This window comes from Musa acuminata, chromosome BXJ3-4, assembly GCF_036884655.1.
Source record: "Musa acuminata AAA Group cultivar baxijiao chromosome BXJ3-4, Cavendish_Baxijiao_AAA, whole genome shotgun sequence".
Classification (NCBI taxonomy): Eukaryota; Viridiplantae; Streptophyta; class Magnoliopsida; order Zingiberales; family Musaceae; genus Musa; species Musa acuminata.
Genome location: NC_088352.1, coordinates 22698182 through 22714663, shown reverse-complemented (window position 1 = coordinate 22714663; position 16482 = coordinate 22698182). Strand labels below are relative to the sequence as shown.

Sequence of the window (16482 nt, the reverse complement as noted above, 5' to 3'; positions counted from 1 at the left end):
TTCTGTTGCCCGGCACGTCATTGGTTGGCGCTTCGTCCGATTCTTCGGTGCATCGTCCTCTCTTGCGGCTTGTTGCCCAATCGACGGTTGACCTCCGCAACCCCAATATCCTTGGCGCAATTCCACTCTCCTTGGCCCGACGCCCGACGTCCGAAGCCTTCTGCCGTCCAATACCCTGACGTGATCTCCTCCGGCACAACGTCAATTCCTCTTGCGTTAACTGTCTAATCCTAATCGAGTAGACCTGCATCACTCAAAATGTAGTTAAACATAAACATAATTATCAATTAGTTTCATCATCAAAATACGAGATTCAACAGGTGCAACCGCTCCAGTCAGGAGGTGTAACCGTCAGATCCCGGAATTCCGGGAATTGACAGTTTTGAGCTCCAAATTTGAACTAGGTTGGGGCCTATAAATACCCCACCCATTCAGCACTGAAAGGGTATGAACTTACACCGAAATCTTGATCTTTTTCTATGATTCTTAGAGCTCAAAATTGTTGTAAAGGCCAAAAGTTCTTCTCCTTCTTTTCTTCCAAGTTCTGAGTTGTAAAGAGAGGAGAGAAAATTCTGTAAGGGTTGTCTCCTAAACCCGTCAAAAGGAGTGAAACTGTAAAAAGGTGGTTGGCCTTCACCTATTGAAGGAAGGCCTCTAGTTGACGTTGGTGACCTCGTCGGTGGAGGAAGCCATAAGTGGAGTAGGTCAAGATTGACCGAACCACTCTAAATCTCGGTTTGCATTTACTTTGAGCATCTTATCTTTACTGCAAACCTCCTCAATAGCTTACTGCCTTCTGTGTTTTTACGAACATGTTTCAAAGTTCAGTACTTTCCGAATCGGGGTTTAAGACGCAAATCAGTTTTATCGTACGAACGTCGTATTTCAGTTTGCGCTTACATTCTGATTTCCACTATAACTGCAAACTGCCTTTATACCTTTGCCTTAACTGCATCTCGTCTTATCTCAAGTTAAAGTGGTTTACGAATCAGCTTTTATACCGAAATCGCTTTTATCGTACGAACGTCATATTTCAGTTTGCGCTTATATTCTGATTTCCATCATAACTGCAAACTGTGTTCATATCTTTGCTGCATCTCTCCTAGTCAAAAGTTGAAGTGATTTACGAATCGGCTTTCTTACCGAAATCACTTTTAATGAACAAACGCAGTTTTTATTGTAGAAGGTTTTCCGCTGCACTAATTCACCCCCCCCCCCCCCCCCCTCTTAGTGCTCTTGATCCTAACAAAAATATCTCATCTCGGGTTTCCTAGGTACGGGCGATACCACCGCCTGTACTAGGTGGTACCACTGCTAGTGTCAGTCTGACACTGGGTGGTACCACCACCTGACAGGGGCGGTGCTACCTCCTGGCACCCTACCATTGGGCGGTACCATCGCCCAAACGGTACCACTACCTGACACAATCTCGGAGATTATGCCACAATGGTGCCACCTCTTGGGTCACTGTTTGGGCATTTTCATTGGGCCTAACATAATTCATACATGAGCCCAACTGACCCCTAATTTGGTTGGTCCAATTCCAATTTCAATTATGTGCTAACTACGAATTATAAGACAACTAAGCTAAACAAGTTCGTAAGTCTAGTTTCTTCCGGCGAGCTTCCAATGATCTTCTAACTCTCGACAATATTCCAACGGACTCCTGGCAAGCTCCTGGACTTCACGACGATCTTCTTGGTGAGTTCCGACGAGCTTCTTTGGCAAGCTCCTGGACTTCTCGGTCAATTCTGGCAGAACTTCCGACGAACGTCTGGATTTCCGACGAACTCTCGAACTCCCAACGAAATCACGTTCTTGACTCCGGGACTTCATTTTGCTTTATTCCTTGCTATCATAGTTACTCCTGCATACGTAAAACACACTTCTATCTAGACAATTATTACTAAGCATAAATCATGTTGTCCGGCATGTCATTGGTCCATCGACGCTTCATCCAATTCTTCGACGCATCCTCCTCTCTTGTGGTCTATTGCCCAATCGGCCAGTTGACCTTCACAACTCCAATATCCTTGGTGCAATATCCACTTTTCTTGGCCCGAAGCCTTCTATCGATACGTCGACCGATCCTTCGGCGCGATGTCCAATCTTCTAACATGTTTCTCCAGCCCAACATGATTCTTCCTACTTTAAATGTCTCTCCCTGATCGAAGCATCTGCGTCACTTAAAATGAATATCAAATCATAAACACTTATCAATTAGTTTCATCATCAAAATACGAGATTCAACAAAACAATCCCAACTCAAGCCCAATGGGCCCCTAATTGAGTTGACATTGTTTGACCCCAAAATGACTCAATTGGACGTAAACTAACTCGATCTAGACACACGATTACAAGCATGAATCTTATATTGTCTGGCATATTATTGGTTCATCTGGCACTTCGTCCGATCCTTTGATGTATCATCATCTCTTTCGACGTATTGGCCAATCGGCATGTTGACTCCCGTAACTTTCGATCTCCTTGGCATAATATACAATCTTTCAGCTCGATGCCCAAACTCATGGCACAAAGTCTTTCTAGCACGTTGACCATTCCTTCGATCCGACATCCAATCTTTTGACATCTTCTACTGGCCCAATATATGATTCTTCCTGCTTTATTCAAATTATCTTTCCTTGATCGAGGTTAGTCCTGCATCGCTCAAACACACATTAGATCTTAACTTCATCAATTAATTTCATTATCAAATCTGAAATTCAATAGCTGACACCTTAGAGAAAGGATCATATCGACTATAGTGAGGATTGTAGGTACAATAAGGGTTGGATCAGATTTACCTGCAATGTGAGAAAGTGGCCTGCTAGATTAGACTTGTCACCATCGTTGATGTTGTGTAACGAGGGAACCTGCTAGAGAAGGAAGCAGTTGGGAGGCTACTAGTGATGGGAGTGGGAAGGTAGGCTAGAAGTAGTCACCAGTAGTGGGGTAATGGGTCGCTCAAAGGGAATAGGTAGGCCAATAGAGAATCGCTCATTAAGGAAGAAGTGAAAACGCTAGTATGGGATTATGACATAACCAACTTTTCAGTGCACACACCATGTGTAAATGGGTGGAATCTATAGACACCAGAGAAGAAGATGAACCTATCGATGCCTTGATCGATAATGAGGAGTAGGGTGTCAGTTGTGAAGTGCTATCAGGATCGCTTCTTCATGCAATTGGAATGAACAACTAACTGAGAGAAGTATGTGGGGATGCAAAGAACAGGGGAACCCAAAGGAATCGATGCTAAGGAGATTAGTGGCGATGGCTGGTATTTGCCAGTAGCACGTGAGGAAGATCGCCAAGAAGATCACTGAGAATAATGTATCTAAAAGAGCTAGTGGAATACCGCTAGTTGAGTAATTACTGTAGTATATCAGAGGGATTGCTATCATCGAACAACAAAAAAAAAGGGAGAATCTTGCTTTGGTACCATGAATAATTTTTCATGAAAGAGAATTATTTTATTTATTAAGGTAATACATACTTATAATATTTGAGGTAGAGATTTTTCTCAATCAAATACTCAAATTATACATATATATTATTATGATTAATTCTTAAATTATAAATTATATATATATATATATATATATATATATATATTATAAATTAATTATAAATTAATTAAAAATATAAAATTATCATTTCATATTTATTTCTATCATGATCTTCTACCGGTACTTATGTTTTACCACTTACACTAAAAGTCCTTTCTTGTTTAATATTCTAAAACTAAAAAGACTCTTACTTACATTCATCAATAATAAAATAAATAAATAAATAAGATAAAATTTACGTGATTCAATACTCCATCTTACGTCCATGAATTCTCTAAACTAGAATAATAAAAAGCATTGAATAAAACATTCTTTGAAATTAACCAAAAGAATTTTTTGTTGCCGGTGTTTATAGATCTAGATCTACTAAGAAAAATATGAAGTAGAATTTTTCTTCAATGCCTTTCCTAGCTAAGACCGTGAGATATATAATGTATTTATATGAAAAACACATCTTAAATCCCAAGAATTTTTTAAATATTCTAAATAGTTATTTTTCAAAATAAATAAAACATTATTATAACTCTAAGAACACAATGTGGTGTTAAGGAAACGAGTCTAAGTCATCAAATTGGGTGATGACTAATTTAAAGGTGGTGGTGGTTCACCTAATGACACAAGAGAAGCTGCCATACAAGAAACCAAGTGTTTAGATCACACATGATTGCTTTATAGTTCAAAGAGAAAATCAATTGAGTCCTCTCTAAGTTTGATGCAAACATCATATCCACATGAAGACCAACATGCAAAAACACAGTTTAGACCTCAATCAATGGACCTACTCATAACAACAGGTGTTAAAATACTGTTTATGAGATTGCATCTCATGGTGTATAGCTCACTTCAATACCAGTAAAATAATGCCTGATGGATAGTATTCTCTTTCACTGCCGTGGGTCATTCTTGATCATCGTTTGCTTCGATTTGATGTCTCACCATGATGGAATGTGACCACCAAATCCAAAAAAAAGAAAAAGGGGTATTATGTATCCTAATCATAATTATTTAGAACTCAACCGACATAAATATAATCAAATCTCGAATCACTAAAATATTGATTGCAGCAATGGGTTAATTGATCGGATCATAATTTTAATATTTTTATTAAAAATAAAAAATATATGAATAATATTATAAAAATATTTCTTATAATTTTGTGAAAGATAGTCATAGGCTTTCTTACCTTACCTTAGATTCTTGTAATATTTTGAAGTAATAAATAAAATGTTAAGAAAAGTGAATAAGATCAAGCGATGGGCTGGATTCGGTTCCTGATTTTTTTCGATCCGAACCAAATGGATCGATTTGATCCAGATTTTATAACTAAATTATAATTATAGTTATGTAACAAATTTAGATCTCAATGTTCTTTGCCTTCCTAAAGAAAAAGATTGAAGGCTTTAATGGTTGTTGTTGCCATTGCACTCCATGAAATTATATGCCTTCGGTGGGAGGGAAGTGGTATGTCCAACTTTATTCAATCCCATCTCATTAAATACATTATATATATGTATATATATGTATATATATATGTATATATATGTATATATATATGTATATATATGTATATATATATATATATATAAACAAAAAAATCAAGCAAATTAAAAAAGCTAGATTAATTATTTATCTTTTTTTTTTCCTTTTCGACAATCAAAATAATAGGAAGGAGAGGTAGAAAAATATATATCATGCAGACCACATCTGCTGCCATATCAGTTCGGCGTGATGGACGGTCCAGCTTGCAAGATTTCGGCCTCTCCTCGCGTCCCTCCGTATGCTGAGCGGCGCAGAGGGAAACCCGCGCCAAAGCTGTGTTCCCCTTGCTCGCGTCTCTGCCATTGATAGCATTCCCCCCGAACGAGACCACCTATTCTTGACGCAGAGGATAGGATTTAGCAGATGTTCTGGGTGGTGGATAAGTAATAAGAAGGCGAGGGACTCGGTTCTTCGCAGCAGAAGAGAAGGAAGAGCAGAGGATTCCAAGCAGCGATCCCGACTGGTCACTCTGCCTTCTAATCTTCCTGCAGCAGAGATCAAATGGAGGAGCTCGGTGGCGGCGGCAATGGCTCACCTCCGAGGTTTGTCCGTCTTTGCTTCTCGAGACTTTCTTCTTGTCCTACTGAAAAATCCCTTCTTGCTTTCGTTCTCAGGGTGTCCGCAGGGAAACCCCCGAGGCATGGAGGAACGGTGCATTCCGCCCGCGACAGGCACTCGGCCATGTCGGTTCCCGCCTTCGCCTCTGCTCAAGGTGGTGTGGAACCTCAGGTTTGCCGTCTTTTGATCGTGTCCATGCTAATGTTCTGCATCTGATCCGTAGATCTGCGGTGCCTCGACCTGGAGAAGGAGGCCGACGAGGTCCTCGCGGAATGCTCGCCCCGGGGTGTCCTCGACGACGGTCTGAGGTGTTTGGACTCGGAAACGACCTCCAAGGCCAGCACTTCCTACACGGAGACCCAAATGATTCGAAGCAGCTTCGCGCTGTGGCACGGCTTCTTTCGGCTGTGGAAGCACAAGTCCATGAGGCGCCTCTCGAGCTTCCCCCCCATCGGGTTCCGGAAGCGGTCGAGGAGGAGGAGGAGCAACAGGGACTCTCGTGTCCCCATGCCGGACTCCACCTCGGCTGCCGATAACGAGTCCTCCTCCTTTAAGCCCACTTGGAGGAACTTCACCATTTCGGAGCTTGAAAAGGCCACCAACAATTTCAACTCTGGTGAGTTTTGGCATCCGTCGAGCGCTTCTTCTCTACCATCAACAACTCTTGTGCTGTTCGATGCTCTGTTCCAGCTCCTTGATCCAGCCAAGTTACTTGTTGTGAACCAAATCCATCAAATCTAGCAATCATTTGCAGGGATTTTGTTGTTGAAGAAGCTATAGACATCAAATTTAGCTGCCACTCTTCTTGTTGCAGAGAACATGATAGGGAAGGGTGGCTCTGCCGAGATCTACAGAGGATGTCTGGAAAATGGCCAGCTTGTAGCAGTCAAAAAGATCACCAGAGGAACAACAGAAGAAAAAACTCACAATTTCCTCTCCGAGATGGGAGTTCTTGTCCATGTAGACCACCCAAACACTGCCAGATTGATCGGAGTCGGAGTCGAAGGAGGCATGCACCTTGTTCTTGTCCTCTCACCTCATGGAAGCTTAGCAAACCTTCTTCACGGTAGCATCGGTAGACACTGCACTGACTTGTTCTCACCCTCATCGAGATTCTTATGGCTCAGCTGTGACAGATTCGAAAGACAAACTTGCGTGGGGAATACGATACAAGGTCGCCGTAGGGACAGCCAACGGACTCGAGTACCTCCACGAGAGGTGCCACAAGCGCATCATTCATCGAGATATCAAGGCTGCGAATATACTGCTCACCGAGGACTTCGAGCCACAGGTATCATCAGAATCAGCATCACTTATAGTCGTCCTACCGCATCAGATTGACGATGGATGCTCTTGCAATCCAGATATGTGATTTCGGCCTCGCGAAGTGGCTGCCTGACGAAGTGACGCATCACACATTGCCAAGCTTCGAAGGCACATTTGGGTGTGTATAGCTTCAACTCTCAGTTCATGCATGATTCATGATTCACGCTTCTCATGCTTTGCTCTAATGTGTCGTCCATCTTCTCGATCGGGCAGATACCTTGCTCCCGAATACTGCATGCACGGCGTGGTCGATGAGAAGACCGATGTGTTTGCTTTCGGAATCCTGCTGCTTGAGCTCATCAGCGGACGCAGGGCAGTGAACTCTTCGCAGCAAAGCTTGCTGATGTGGGTACGTACATACGTCCATGACACTGACCTCGATCGCTCTCTTCTTCTTGAGCTTCTTCCCTTTCTCTTATGATGCCTCAGGCGAAGCCATTGCTCGAGCAGAACCGCATCAGGGACCTCGTCGATCCGTCTCTCGGTGACTCTTACGACTCCAAGCAGATGGATCGAGCAGCAAAGACGGCGTACATATGCATTCAGCACTCATCAGTTCTGCGACCTCGCATGAGTGAGGCATGCCTACTAACGCCTTCACTCCCTAAAACAGGCAGAGGATGATTGAGTCAAGTTCTTTGCTGGGTTCAGGTTCTAAAGCTATTGAGTGGAGGAGACGAAGGCCGAGCTGAGAACGGAAGAGCGCTTCACAGGTCGTTCTTGAGGAGGACATACTCCGAGGAGATCTTCGATGCAGAAGAGTATAATGCGACGAGATACCTGAGCGACATTACTCGGCACAAGCAGATTGCTTTCGATTTCTAGGGGGAAGAGGACACCTGCCCCTGTGCAGGGCCTGAGGCCATGTTCATCCATGTCGATTGCATGCTGGGCTTGAGCAACTGTGTATATATAAGAGCACTTATCGAAGGTTAAAAGTAGGATGGCAAAGAGATCAGCGTTTTATGATTGTTGTACTTTTACGAATCACCTCAAATACTTCGTCTCCGATGAGAATGAGCATTCAAAGACATGTCAACTGGTTTAGTCGGTAAAGATATCAATTCGTAAATAATAAGATCGTGAGATCGAATTTTCGATCTTTGCGACATACTTTTATAAGAAAAAAAAGTCTAAATAAATATAATTATCTAAACAAGCGTTTGTAAAAACTAATTTTTTTTTTATAGATAATTAAAGGATGTTTGAGGTAATTTAGTAAAAGGGAAAATAATAGCTCCTACGGCAAAAGACTTGCCGCGACCGAAGCCGATCAAATCCTTTTGCGGCTGAGGGAGCGAGTCGTAGGTCTCCTCTTCCCCGATCCACTGAGTTGGACGACAGCATGCTTATCCGAAGGATCACCTGCGCCCGCGCGCTTCCTCTCTCCATCCCTATGGCCACTTCCCCCCTCTTCTCCCACCTCAAACCCCCCTCCCCTTCCTCCCCGCTTCCTCCCCGCGTCCTCTCCTCTTCCCGTTCTTTCCCTTTCTCGTCTCTCGCCTCCGCCTCTCCCAGCAAGCCCTCCTCTAAGAGGGCCAACCCGCCGATCGCAGCTCTCGTCGAGGTTGGCGGCGTCAAGATCGCCAAAGATGGTACGTTTTCTTTTCTCTTTCCATTCTTGAGTAGCGTCCCCTTTCGCATGACGTATTTAGGTTTCGTTTTCTTCGGTGGATGGGCCAGATGTGGTGCGGGAGAGCGATCCCACGAACAACGTGCCCGACAATATATTTTCCAAGATTGGCTTGCAGCTGCACCGGAGGGATAACCATCCAATTGGGATTTTGAAGAATGCCATTTATGATTACTTCGATACCAGTTACTCCTCCAAGTTCGTCAAGTTTGACGACCTTTGTCCCATTGTTTCAGTCCAGCAGGTAATTCTTCGACATATTATTTCTTTTTTGTTTCTTTTCGGGAACTTTAGTGTTGTGGCGTCTGCAAATGTTAAGCTCAATGCTGTATTTAAGTACATGGTGATGAAAAGTTCGTGATTTGTGCCATATATTGGGTTTTGGTTTTGATAACAAGCATCTCTTAGATATAAGGGTTCAGTTTCTTACATCTTTTTCTGTCTCCTAATATTTGGCAAGTAGATTCCTTACTTGTCATCTATCTGTTCCGCGTCATGTTTGATTCTAATATTTGTCCTGATCTCCACAGTCCTGTAGTCACTCTTATCTTCCACTAATATCAATGGGTAATTAGGATAGCATCTGCTGATGGAGCTTCATAATCAAACCACACCATGGACCATCAAACCTTAGTCTTGGCTCACATCTATACTTACTAGTAAGCATAAATTTTTTTGATTCTTCCTACTGTAAACACAATTTTACAACATTAAGAGTTGCCACCAGACAGACCATTCCTTTAAGCTTGGATAATCAAGTTGGCAGACACCAATATAGTGGATTTCAATTATGTTTCCAGAATGCTGGAAAGGATTCACATGCTTTACTGTGTGCTTTGAAGTTTACAAGGCACCACAGTTTTTCTTGAAGCTTGATGAAACCATATTGCCAAGAATCCAAGTTTGGAGCTTATTTATCAGAACATAGTTGGAACTCTTTATGCACTTGAAAGACCAAATGGTAGTTTCTTGTTGGTTAATACAGCCATCAAAATAGCATCAAACTGTCACAGGATATTGTATCAATCAAAGAACATTATTTTAAACAGCTTCACAGCGCATGGTTAACATGTTATCACTTGTGCATGGTCATGTTAACACTTGTGCATGGTCAAAACCCAATTCACTGACTATGCTTTTATTATAAACTTTCAATTGATAATTCCATATTTGTACGAAAACTTTGCACAAGGAAGTTGGCTCTTGTTGTGATAATTTAGGTTTCATCCTCTTGTGGCTTCTTTTAGGCATCTTCTTAGAACCTATTATATATTTTTTTCATACGATATTTTACTTTTACCTTCAACTGAGCCTATAGTCTTTAGCTCTTGTAAAACTATTTCTGCATGCCGAAAATTTAGTTCATATTCATCCAATGTTATCATGAACGTCACCAAAACTATTTCTGCATGCTGAAAATTTATTCATATTCATCCAATGTTATCATGGATGTCACCAAGGCAGTGCCTATGTCATTTAGCTCGGCAGTTTTTTATTTTCAGATCAATCAACAGCCCAAATGTCTTCATGAGGCTTAGGAAGCTATATGCGTGACATATCACTTTTTATTGAGAACTTATAGATTGTTAGAAGTGGTTGCACTTAATCTTTATATGCATATTCCAACTCATATTATCCCTTCCGATAGTTTTTCCAGGCACTCTCCTGTGTGCCTGACACCTAAGCCTTTCAAGAGGTCATCTTTTGGCTTTTTGACAACTTTTTATGTGACACATGTACTTGGAAGTTTGTCAAATTGAATTGTGTGCAGTTGAATGAGTAAGAAAAGAAGGCTGTTCTAAATGTTATAGAAGGAATTCATTTTAATTTTGTTGTGACATTTTGTGATGAACAGCAGCTCGATATTCTTTAAGAGGCGAAAAGAGAAGAAGCAAAAACAAGTACATTAATTGAATCACAAAGAAGAGGGAGCAATGGGAGAAGGAAAAATGAGAGAACTTATCCCTTGTGGACTATTCTTCCCCTCCACAGGTTCAATTTGATTGGATCAAGTAGAGGCAGGGTTCCTATCATCTTCACCTTGTCGTGAAATAGAGAAAAAGAGGATTGTGCAGTCATGGTATGATGTGAGAGATAATAGCATCACACTTCTTTTTATTCTTCTTTCCTTCATCCACAGTGATCATTGTTCTCGTACACTAAAAAACACTAGGTTGGTCAATTCCCCTTCGAAAGGCTGAAAGCCCATACATTTTATTACTAAAATTCATCATACATAGTACAATGTTGTCTTTGACAGCATTGAAGGTGTTGTAGAAGTTGTCAGGGTTGGCAATTGATACTCGGACATGTAGGAAAGTCCAACTAATTATTCTCATGGCTCATTATGCTTCCTTTAATGGAGAAGCCCCATAATATGAAGGATGTGGCTGATGTTCAGACTGTTGCTGTGGTGGATAAAACCATGGCTTTATTTTATAGATCTTATAGACATTAAGGATGATGCCAATTGTTGGCTGTCATGGTACATCAATCCCACTTTGGGAACAATTATTTCAAGACTGATGTCTTTGACAAGCTTTTCTTTAATGAGGACAAAATGTTACTTAAGCATATTAATTAAACTAATTTCATTATGCATAAAATAAAAAGATATTCAAGCATGAGCCTCCAGGTTTACAATCCTCTCATATGTATAGGGTTGTTGGAGAAACGTTAGTCTCATTGCCCTGTTAATACTTACTAAAAGAGGCATTCAGACTCTCAAAATACAGGTCCTTATTGTAAAATAGATTCTTTAACCTGTATTATAGTCATATTAAGATTTTAGGACATGAATTTGACTCAAAACATGACATTTTTACCCATGAAATTAGTTACTTTGTATAGTGACGAAAATCAGTCCGAAAATAACAGTAAAATTCGGAAAAACACCCCTTTTATTGCTAGAATCTGATGAGGAGATTCAGTTAACCCATTTGTTTTCTAACTTGATTAGGAGAGTTTTGAGGAAGAAAAAGGGTTTCTCCACTCTAGTCCAACCAGAATTGTACGGTCCACTCTCTTGCAAAGCTGGATATTTGTCCTTTCAGTATCTAAAACAAAGTAGGAGGTTCTTAGGCTGAGGGATTGCTGTACCAGGTTCTGAATATACTTCACATCAGGCTTGATTGCACTCCTTTATGCTAAAACATGGTGGATCAACTTATTAAAAAACTGTATTGATTTGTCCTGAGCTGAACCAACCTTTATTTGAGCTCTCTTAATCATCAAGAAGGCTATTCTATAGCTATGTCTGGCCTGGCTATGCCTTGGGCTGATGGGAGGGGGTCAATGAGTCTGCCACATTGTAAAATTCATTTATATGCTTAATATTCTGTCAACTGCAAACAAGAAGCTTGATTTTTATATTGTTTACATCATATTGGAACAGTTCCAATCTTTGTAATAGATGTGCTATCTACCATGAGACCTTAGAGCTTACTGTTTTTTTAATTAAATTGCTATTCTCTTTCCCTTTTGTTGTTTGTTTCTTTAAAACGTTCTGATCAAATTCTTGGAATATATTCCTTTTGTAATTCACAGAGTTTCATGCATCATATGCTCATGGTTGACTGTAAATCTGCTTGTTGCAGAATTTTGATGAGGTGTTGGTTCCTGCTGATCATGTAAGCAGGAGTTATAATGATACATACTATGTTAATGCAGACACTGTTTTAAGGTGTCATACAAGTGCTCATCAGGCAGAGCTATTGAGGGATGGACACAGCTATTTTCTTGTAACAGGGGATGTCTATCGTCGAGATTCCATTGATTCAACTCACTATCCTGTGTTTCATCAGGTTTTTGCCTGTCAGTTTAAAAGCATAGAGTTTAAGTGGATATTTGCAAATTCTTATCTTTAAATACCCAGCATGCAGATGGAAGGGGTTCGTGTCTTCTCTCCAGATGAATGGGAAGGTAGTGGTGCTGATGCACCATCTTATGCAGCCATGGACCTAAAGAAGTGTCTTGAGGGGTTGGCAAGGCATCTTTTTGGTATTTTGGAAGTGATAGCATTTCTCTTTTTTATTTCTAAATGGAAGATGGAAGATGCTAGTTACCGCCATACAATGCTAATACCAATTTTGGAGCCTATAATCTGGTGTCCAATGTCTAATGTACATAAATGTGCAGGTGCTGTGGAAATGCGGTGGGTTGGTACTTATTTTCCCTTCACCAACCCATCATTTGAGTTAGAGATTTATTTTCAGGTCTGCTGCTTGTTCCAAAACCTTCTTGATGGATCCTGCCCTTATCTTCTTTTTTTTTGTATTTTCTTATTAAAGCTATAACATACTGTTAATTGGATCATTAAAATATGCTTTAGATATTTAAAAATCTGATCTCATTAATTTTTGGACAGGATTCCTTAAATTATTTACATATTTGTATTTGTGTTTCTGATCATGTGCACAGGAAAGATGGATGGAAGTGTTGGGATGTGGAGTGACTGAACAGGAGATTCTTAGTAGAAACAGTAGAAAGGATTGTGTTGCATGGGCCTTCGGGCTTGGATTAGAAAGACTTGCAATGGTTCTCTTCGATATACCAGATATTCGGCTTTTCTGGTCCACTAATCAGCGATTTACTTCACAAGTATGTCTTATTCTGGCTTTGCTGCTGATAGAACTGATGCTAATTTTTTTGTAGAACTATCTGCCTTGATTTGGACTATATTGTTATCTTAGCTCCATATTCGTTAAAGATGACAACAAAAGATATATTTCTCCAATTATTAAATGAGATACATCAATGGATCTTTCAATTAAGATTTAGAGGTTATCTGATACTGAAAATCCTTCTTTCGCTATAATCAATACAAACTGAAGTCCTAATAATGTTGAATCCATTATCATTGATTTCTTCTGTTGATGATGTATGAAATATGAATGTTTATCATTGCAAATATATTCTCAGCATCTTATATGTTTACGTTTAATATTATTCATTGATATAAGATTCTGGTACAAGTGCTCGTATCTAGAACTTATTGCTCTTGCTACTCTTCACTATCAACCATCATACCAAAATGAGAGATGAAGAGAGTTAAGGCTTTGAATTAAACACTTTCGGTCCCTTTCATTGTTGCGCAAGTGATAAATAGCTGAACTGGATGAACTCTATGTATTCCTGCGACCACATACAGTATATGCAAGTTGCATATGTGGCCGACCACATATTTATGCTGCATATAGCCAGTGCGGTGTGAATTAGTGTGGATTTATTGCCAAACCATGAGTGGCCTTCTAAACCACATATTAAAACCTTGATCATCATGTTCTTTTGTTTTTCTAAGTAACTGAATGACTTTTTTTTAATTACATGATGCTCGCTTTTGGTCACCATTTTGGAATAAACTTCCATATTATCGAAAACAATCTACCTCACAAATTAAAATACTACTTACCTGAGTGCACCTGTCTCGATGATCAATGTATAAATATCTGCTAAATTGGCTTCTATCTTTAGTTAAATTTTAAGCTTTATGATCTTTATTTATAAATTCTAACCTCCTTTGAACAGTTCTCAGAGGGCAAGCTTGGTGTCAAGTTCAAACCTTTTTCAAAGGTACTGCTTGAACTTAATAGCTCAATTAACTCTTTCTAATCAGCTGATGGAACAAACATATAGACAAATTTTTGGTAATGTTATTCATCCCAGGTCATTGAACATACATCTAAAGGCATTTCTACCGTTTTTGAAAAATATCATTGGAGAATTGAGATTCTGGACTAAACCACCTTCACATGTGAAAGATGAAAAACAAAAGAAATTGAGAATAAAAAATTGCTTTATTAAATAAATACTTGGGGTCATAAAGGAGTCATTTCATCGTTTAGAAATGTGCTGTTATCGAAGCTCATTAAATCTTGGTGTTCTTTTTCCAACTCCATGGTGATATTTTTTGCAGTTTCCTCCCTGCTATAAGGATATCAGTTTTTGGATCACTGACTCCTTTACGGAGAACAATTTATGTGAAGTCGTTAGAGGAATTGCTGGGGATCTTGCAGAGGAGGTGTGGCTCTTGGTGACATTCATTGGAAAAGATTATTGTCGTTGACTTTATATTTTCTTTTCTTTTTCTCCTAATTTTTATATTTCATAAGCTGCATTTCTATATGCATATTTGTTTCTTTGGAGATTCTTATGCCTACAAAGCTTGCCATTGAGCTAAATAATGTGGCTGCAGGTGAAGTTGATCGACAATTTCACTAATAAAAAGGGCATGACCAGCCATTGTTATAGAATAGCATTCAGATCGATGGAACGCTCACTTACAGATGACGAGATAAACCAGTTGCAGGTTTCAAGAGAGTTTTGAAGTCGTCTTTCGTTTGGAATTCAAACTTATTGATGTCAACTGATATATCCACTCTATTTTCTTGCAGTGGAATGTTAGAGAAGCAGTGCAGAACAAGTTACATGTCACACTAAGATAAGAGCCAAGTCTAATAGCCCAATGTTCTTATTTTATATGAAGTTGCATGATCGAGTTGAATTTTGATATTATTAAGCTCATTACAAAGTATTTTTCATTCAATAATGCTTGTAAGGACTGTGTTTAAATGTAATACCCCCTATTATTTTTTAGTGACAATGATGTTAAGACAATTTGCATGATTATGATAATGATTTCTATTTGAAGTAGAGACATGGTATAAAGACTAAGACTGATTTATAATGATTTGATGGACATTATTATTAACTTCATCTTAGTTCTAGAGTCATTATTTTATGCTCAACAATGTTATCTCATCAATTGATATCAGAATCGATTGGACATGATAAAAGACTTAGAGAAAGGATTATTGGTGGTGTAAAAAAGTTCATAACATTCTAATTTAGTCTCACGTCTAAAATAGACAAAGGCTGAGATTGATAAGTTTATTATTATTAATTTTAATTTTAATATTTTGAACAAACTCAACAAAATTAATAAACATAATATAATTTATATAATTAGTAAATTAATAAACTCAACGAAATTAATAAATCAATAGTTCAAGCTTAACGGGATAAGATGGAGATTGGTATCAGAACTGAGCATGATGAAATGTTGAAATGTTTGAGTAAGAAAAAACTAATTATGGGCAAAATTAAAAAGTACATTATTGGCATAAGAGAAATTATTAATTAATTGAACAATCACCAAAATCGAATTTTGATTTAATAAATATATTATTGTTAATTTTAACTTAAGTATTTTGATCTAATAATTCAAATTCAACAAAATTAGTTTGGTTGGTTATCCCATCGGATCACCAAAGACTAAAATAAGTCTGCATTTTGGGTGTACTTTGGATGTAGACTCATTAACTTAGCAGAAATAGTGTCAGCAATAAGAATGGATTTAGTAGAGCCAATGGGCATATATATCTTGAGATTAATAAAAAGTTAGGAAATTATAGCAGTTACATCCATACATATGTATCAGATGAATGTCCAAATTCAATTTGACTTGCATGATGGACATGCAGAAACAAATATAAGGATACTACAAACTTTCCTCAACATTCTACTCATCTAAAACACAGTTCAATTTGACTTGCATGCAGAAACAAATATAAGGATACTACAAACTTTCCTCAACATTCTACTCATCTAAAACACAGTTCAAAACAAGGTATATAATACTATACCGTACCAATGTTTCAATATTGACTCGATACGATACGATATCGTGTATCGCTCGATACACCAAGGTATACCGAACGATACACCAGGGCGTACCGAATTATTTTAAATATTTCTTCCTCTGTAACAATGCTACAGTATAAAACTATAACACCGTAATACATTCCGTCCGGTAACGAATGATCTATGTACCGGTATGCTGTCGGATCGATACATATC

The 16482-nt window shown here is 39.0% G+C and overlaps 2 protein-coding genes across 3 annotated transcripts; both read left to right on the top strand.

Annotated features, from left to right (window-relative positions):
- The first annotated feature begins 5229 nt into the window (after nt 1–5229).
- LOC135634670 (receptor-like cytosolic serine/threonine-protein kinase RBK2) lies at nt 5230–7947 on the top strand. Its single transcript, XM_065145140.1, has 9 exons — nt 5230–5650; nt 5723–5820; nt 5890–6282; nt 6481–6732; nt 6803–6957; nt 7031–7110; nt 7206–7341; nt 7422–7571; nt 7644–7947. Exons 1-9 carry the CDS (start codon nt 5610–5612, stop codon nt 7815–7817), a joined length of 1479 nt encoding a protein of 492 aa, XP_065001212.1. The 5' UTR covers nt 5230–5609; the 3' UTR covers nt 7818–7947.
- A 308-nt stretch (nt 7948–8255) lies between these two features.
- Nucleotides 8256–15276, top strand: LOC135634662 (phenylalanine--tRNA ligase, chloroplastic/mitochondrial-like). Of its 2 annotated transcripts, XM_065145126.1 has the most exons (10): nt 8258–8587; nt 8676–8869; nt 12222–12428; nt 12507–12624; nt 12763–12839; nt 13045–13224; nt 14152–14196; nt 14540–14644; nt 14819–14932; nt 15018–15276. In XM_065145126.1, the coding sequence occupies exons 1-10, from the start codon at nt 8338–8340 to the stop codon at nt 15066–15068; spliced, it is 1341 nt and encodes a 446-aa protein (XP_065001198.1). In that variant the 5' UTR covers nt 8258–8337; the 3' UTR covers nt 15069–15276. The 2 variants fall into 2 exon arrangements, with proteins under 2 accessions (XP_065001197.1, XP_065001198.1); XM_065145125.1 differs by having other exon boundaries at nt 8256–8587; nt 12507–12839.
- Nucleotides 15277–16482: the final 1206 nt, after the last annotated feature.